The sequence below is a fragment of the Bison bison genome, unplaced genomic scaffold (genome assembly GCF_000754665.1).
Source record: "Bison bison bison isolate TAMUID 2011002044 unplaced genomic scaffold, Bison_UMD1.0 scf7180017864178, whole genome shotgun sequence".
Classification (NCBI taxonomy): Eukaryota; Metazoa; Chordata; class Mammalia; order Artiodactyla; family Bovidae; genus Bison; species Bison bison.
The window spans coordinates 2,458,105-2,463,616 of NW_011494750.1; the positions used below are offsets into that span (position 1 = coordinate 2,458,105).

The following is a 5,512-nucleotide window of genomic DNA, read 5'->3' on the forward strand; positions in this document are numbered from 1 at the left end:
GACTCATTGGAAAAGACTCTGATGCTGGGAGGGATTGGGGGCAGGAGGAGAAGGGGACAATAGAGGATGAGATGGCTGGATGGCATCACTGACTCAATGGATGTGAGTCTGAGTGAACTCCGGGAGTTGGTGATGGACAGGGAGGCCTGTCATGCTGCGATTCATGGGGTCGCAAGGAGTTGGACACGACTGAGTAACTGAACTGAACTGAACAAAGTCTAAAACAGTCTTGTCAATCCTAAATTGGTCTTTCTTCTTGACTGTGTAAACTGCTTTTGATTCTAAGTGTAGTACCAAGACCCTGTTCTATTTAACTTGGCTACATGTGAACACATATTCCAGGTACCTAGCTACCTCAAGTTTGTCTTACTTTTCCTTTACATAAAGGAACTTGAGTAATTCAAGAGTAATTACAAGAGTAATTTCACTCTTGCTCTAAAACTACACATTAACCTCTTTGAACTAGATGACAACTGTTTTCCTACATGAAAACTTCCCTGGAGGTCCAGTGGTGACGACTCTGAGCTTCCACTGCAAGAGGCATGCATTTTTCCTGGTTGGAGAACTATGATTCCACATGGTGTCTGCAGCATAGATTGAAAAAAAAAATCTAAACCTCACTTGGGTAACAGCAACACTTTCACTGCGTCAGATAATGGTGTGGCTGGAAAATAGAGTAGTAATCCAGGCCCCAAAATATCAGCCCATTAACACTCCATCATTCTGACCCACGTCAAAGTCACTCAGCTGTGTCCAACTCTTTGCGACCCCATGGACTATGCAGTGCATGGAATTCTCCAGGCCAGAATAATGGAATACCATTTTGGGTGACCCTGACCCAAGGGCCACCCAAAATAGTGGCTCATCAGTCCACAGGCATGATGACAAGAGTAAGTATAATGAATAACAAAACAGCTTCCACAAGAGGAACTGACTGGAAAACCTCTGCAAATCAACTCAACAAAGTCTGAAGAGAATTTAAAACCTAAGCTAATCAGATCATGAAACTGCAACCAAATCATGATTTGCTCATCAAATGATAACACATTTTTACCCAGTAGAACTGGGGCACTGTAAAAGCTACTTTAAAAAGTGCCTGGAGGACTGCACTGAGTAGTGCTTGAAATAAACGGTTTGCAAACATTGGGAATTTAACACATTGGATATATAGATTGAAAATACTACATAGATTGGGTTAGCAAATACTGCTACACTTTTAAGAACTAGAGCACAGAAGGTAATATAGCTTTGGCGCCAGTGGGAGACGGAATAATGAACAAGAAAACCTATAAATTTTATATTCTCAACCCTACTCATACTGAACCACCTTCCCACGAACTGTTCTAAATGGTGCAGAATTTGTACACGTAACACCACCACAAATATGCCAAGAGGCGATTCTGCTGACCTACACTGTAGCTGGCGCAACTGAGAGACAAGTACAGCCAAAGTATCTAAAGTCAAAAGAAGACAGCAAAGCAGAAGGATAACCATGAAAAAGATGTAACTGTGATGTTTTTAAGAACACTTTATGAGACAACTCAAACACAGAATAATTAAGGAAACGACTCATTACCTCTGTATCACCTACCAAGCTTAAACAGATGTTAACATTTTGACCTTTCTGCTTAAAATTTCTTGCCTTTGTAAAATAAACTACCACAGATACAGCTGAAGTTCCACCCTTCATTTCCTTCCCTCTTCTCAAAAGTAACCATAACCCTTATAGTCAATGCACACACGTGGGTGAGGTTTTCTTAAAAAACAAACATTCAGATTTACGCAGTATAACACAAAAAGAAAGAGTGCACAGAATACAAACGCACAGTGCAACAAATAATTAAATGGCAAATATCCACACAGCCATGATCCAGATCAGGGAAGATCATTTCCATTACCCTCGCATCCCATGCCTGGTCTCCCTTCCTCTTCCCATAAATAAACACTATCCTGACTTTAACGTTTATCTTAAGTTAAAAAAAAAAAAAAAAGTTTGTCACAGAAAATATTTTACTAGGAGTAACACTAGGAATAAGAGGAAAATAAAATCAGAAATGTATGTTTTAACCAGCTTCCTTCGTCTTTTGAAGAAATAAGATGAGTTATGCATGAATGCTTAGTCTTTAAGTCAAGTTCGACTGCAACCCCTTGGACTGTAGCCTGCCAGACTTCTCTGTCAATGGGATTTTCCAGGCAAGAATACTGGAGCAGGTTGCCATTTCCTTCTCCAGAGGATCTTCCCAACACAGGGATTGAACCTGAGGCTCCTGTCCCATCTCCCCCATTGCAGGCGTATTCTTTACTAATGAAGGAAGCCCCAAGTAAGCTATTGAGGAGCTCAAATAAGTGCACTTAATTTCTGCTCAGAACACCTGGTCCAGAGGAAGCTTGTGTAGATCAAAATCAATTACTTCATCTTAGACAAATTCTCTTTGCTTCCCAGGAAAGAATTAACAACGAGTATTTCAAGTGCATATTTTTCAAGAGGAAGAAAAGCCATGGATATAAATACATCTTTGCAATTGCTCTTAATCAGTAGGACAAACTGTTGTTAAAAGGTAATCTAAATCTATGGAAAGATGGATTTTCTTATTACCTGTAAAACTTTACCATGGACCACAGTTCCAAGGATGCCTGAACACAGTCTTGGAGTTAAGCCTGTGAACAATCCACGCTTCCCATCAATGCTCGCGATGTGCTGAGCTAAGAACACAAATCAGAGATTTACATTCTAGCTGAAAGAAATGGTCACACAGAAATTTCAAGAAAACATGCTTTCTATATATTTTTTTCAGTGACTCCTGCCTATCACATTTGCCAATGTCATCCAATTCTAAATAAATCAAAAGACACTCACCATAACAAAAGAGACCAGGAAGTTGACAGACTTGCCGCCCAAAAATATTTCGTCCTACTGTTGGAGCAAGAGGCTCATATCCCACCTTTGAAAATAAGAGGATATATCAATACTAGGCAACATTCCCAGGAATCCCTGGGTTGCAAGGTCTTGAATAAAGAACAAATTTAGAGTTATAATTTTTAACACAAGTTAAAATGCCGTGTGTTTTCCAAGACAGTAACGAAGTTATCACCCCTGTCCATTTTTTTTTTGGGGGGGGGTCTTGTTTTATCTTAAATTCTGGCACGCGGTTAAGACTGGTTTCAATGAACTCCAAGTTTTCTTTCGGTTCACATTCTACAAAAAAAAAAAAAACAAAACATGTAGCTGAGATAGACTAGTATTAAACTGAAAACAGAATTAGGGAATTTTTGTGTTAAGAAAGCTACAGTTTACTGAGGATGCTCAAAAGTATTTTCTAAAGAAAATCTATGGAGAAGGAAATGGCAACCCACTCCAGTACTCTTGTCTGGAGAATCCCATGGAGGGAGGAGCCTGGTAGGCTACAGTCCATGGGGTCGCAAAGAGTCGGACACGACTGAGCGACTTCACTCATTCACAGCCAAATACATGAAGTAAATAAATAAGTATTTTAAAAAATAAAGAAAATCTAGCATTTTTTTTTAAATATTTGGACAAAGTGAGATGACTAAGCCAGTGTCAACTTCATATTTGGCTAACAAGACAAACCATTCACAGGCAAACGCAGATACAGCTTGATAATTCATTTGGGAAACAATTATAAGCTAAATGTATTAAAGGAGCAGACAGTCATGAAAAATCTAATGAAGGCCATTTTAGAGTTAATTTCATCATTTTATCTCTACAATATATTCAGAGTCTTTAGTGCCAAAGAGATCCTTGAGTGAATGAATGCTGTTGGACATGGTCTTGACTCTCTATTGCTGTGATTCTCAACCTATTCAACTCAAGAACTCCGGAAAGGCTCACAGTGCAACTATTTTTAAAACTGAGTATTTGGGAATTTCACCAAAACCCCTGAGACACTTGGCAACACAAGGATGTTGTGCAATCAGGATTAAGGAGTTTCTGAGGCAACAGTTCTGATTGTCACTAGAAAACCTTGCCTCCTGGATAATGACTAGGTAATGGGCTTATACCAGATTTATGGCAAAATGCTTCCATCTCAGATATTATCCAGCTAAAAACGTGCCAATTCTGTTTTAGAGATATCAGAGTACATTTCAAAGATTTGTTCTTTTTGTATTTTTTGGCCACGTTATGCAGCTTAGTTCCCTGATCAGGGGCTGAACCTCGGCCCTTGGTAGTGAAAGCGTGGACCTCCAGAGAATTCCCTTTGTTCTTAATTTAAAAAAATATTTATTTACTTGGCTGTGCCAGGTCTTAGTAGTAGCACTCGGCAATCTTTGTTGTGGCATGCGGGATCCAGCTCCCTGATCAAGGATTCCCCCAAGGGGGGATGGGCGGGGGTCTCCAAGACTTAGCCACTGGACCACCAGGGAAGTCCCCCCACTGTTCTTAAATAACTCATTTTACAATAGTTTTTTATTTATAGGTTCTGAATCCACATGGGTCAACTCAGCAACATGTTGTATGAATGAGTATCATAAACTCAAAAGTAAGAAATGGGGCCTTCCCTAATGTCATGCCTATTTTTGACAGAAAGGTGGATGGTGGGGACAGGGCTTCTATCCTTGATACCATGCATGATGTAATGACCTCAACACTCAACAAAAGTTTCAAAAATTAAAGACCTGTCCAGGGAAATTTAGAAAGGCAACTGAAAACACTCCTCAGTTAAAACCTATGAATAGAAAATACCCCTTAAGAATTATTTCACAGAAGATTAGAAACTAATCCATATACTTAAAACTCTCTAACAAAACTTGGGCTGAACTGATGTCTAGCTCTGACAGGTGGGATTTTCACTGTCATGAGCCACATGGGCTGCTGCTGGAGAGCCTCAGTGCGTCCTTCCGAAATTTGACTCAGCAATCACTTCTGAATGAGCTCCTTGTGTTTCTCTGGGTATCTCGTGCTAAAATCTCGGAACAGAAAAGCAGCAATAACAGCAGCCAAAAAAAAAAAAAAATAGAAGAAGAAAAAGGGGAAACAAAAGCTAATAAAACGTGGGCTCCCCTTAAATCTCAAATTTGTCTTTAACAGATTTCACATCTTGCGTTTGGGGCGGGGGACAAGAGAAGAACGCTCATTTCAGAGGAGCGGAGAGGGGAAAGGTTGGGAAGTCCTTGGCGGCGCCCGACCAGGATCGACCTCGTGGAAGAGAAAACAAAGTTCAGGGGAGCCACCGGGCAGAGCAGGGCAGGGCAGGGCAGGGCGGCAGTTGGGCTACCGGGAAAGGAGCGGGCCTCACGGCTCGGCTGAAGGCGAGACCTCGGGAAGGCCCACGGGCAGTGGGAGCTCCGCGGACGACGGGAGTAGTCCCTGCAGGGAAGGAAAGGGCGAGCAGCAAAGAAGGAGCAGCAGCATCCCAGGAGACTGAAGGCCCGGAAGGCTGGAGCCGGTCCTCAGGCACCCTGGGCAGCGGCCACCGAACAGGGTGCCGAACGGGGGAGGGAATGGCGACGACTCGTACCTGGATGAGCACCTTCACGTACATGAGCGGCTGGG

At 41.7% G+C, this 5,512-nt stretch overlaps 1 protein-coding gene across 1 annotated transcript in view; it reads right to left on the bottom strand.

Moving 5' to 3' along the window:
• The window catches only part of MTCH2 (mitochondrial carrier 2), a 19,919-nt gene extending 14,413 nt beyond the window's left edge, over positions 1-5,506 (bottom strand). Inside the window, exons 1-3 of the mRNA XM_010842421.1 lie at positions 5,478-5,506; positions 2,858-2,942; positions 2,597-2,703 (exon numbers count right to left, since the gene is read on the bottom strand). Coding sequence (XP_010840723.1) covers positions 2,597-2,703; positions 2,858-2,942; positions 5,478-5,501 — 216 coding nt within the window. The 5' untranslated portion in view covers positions 5,502-5,506. The remainder of the gene's footprint in view (positions 1-2,596; positions 2,704-2,857; positions 2,943-5,477) is intronic.
• Between the last annotated feature and the right edge of the window lie 6 nt (positions 5,507-5,512).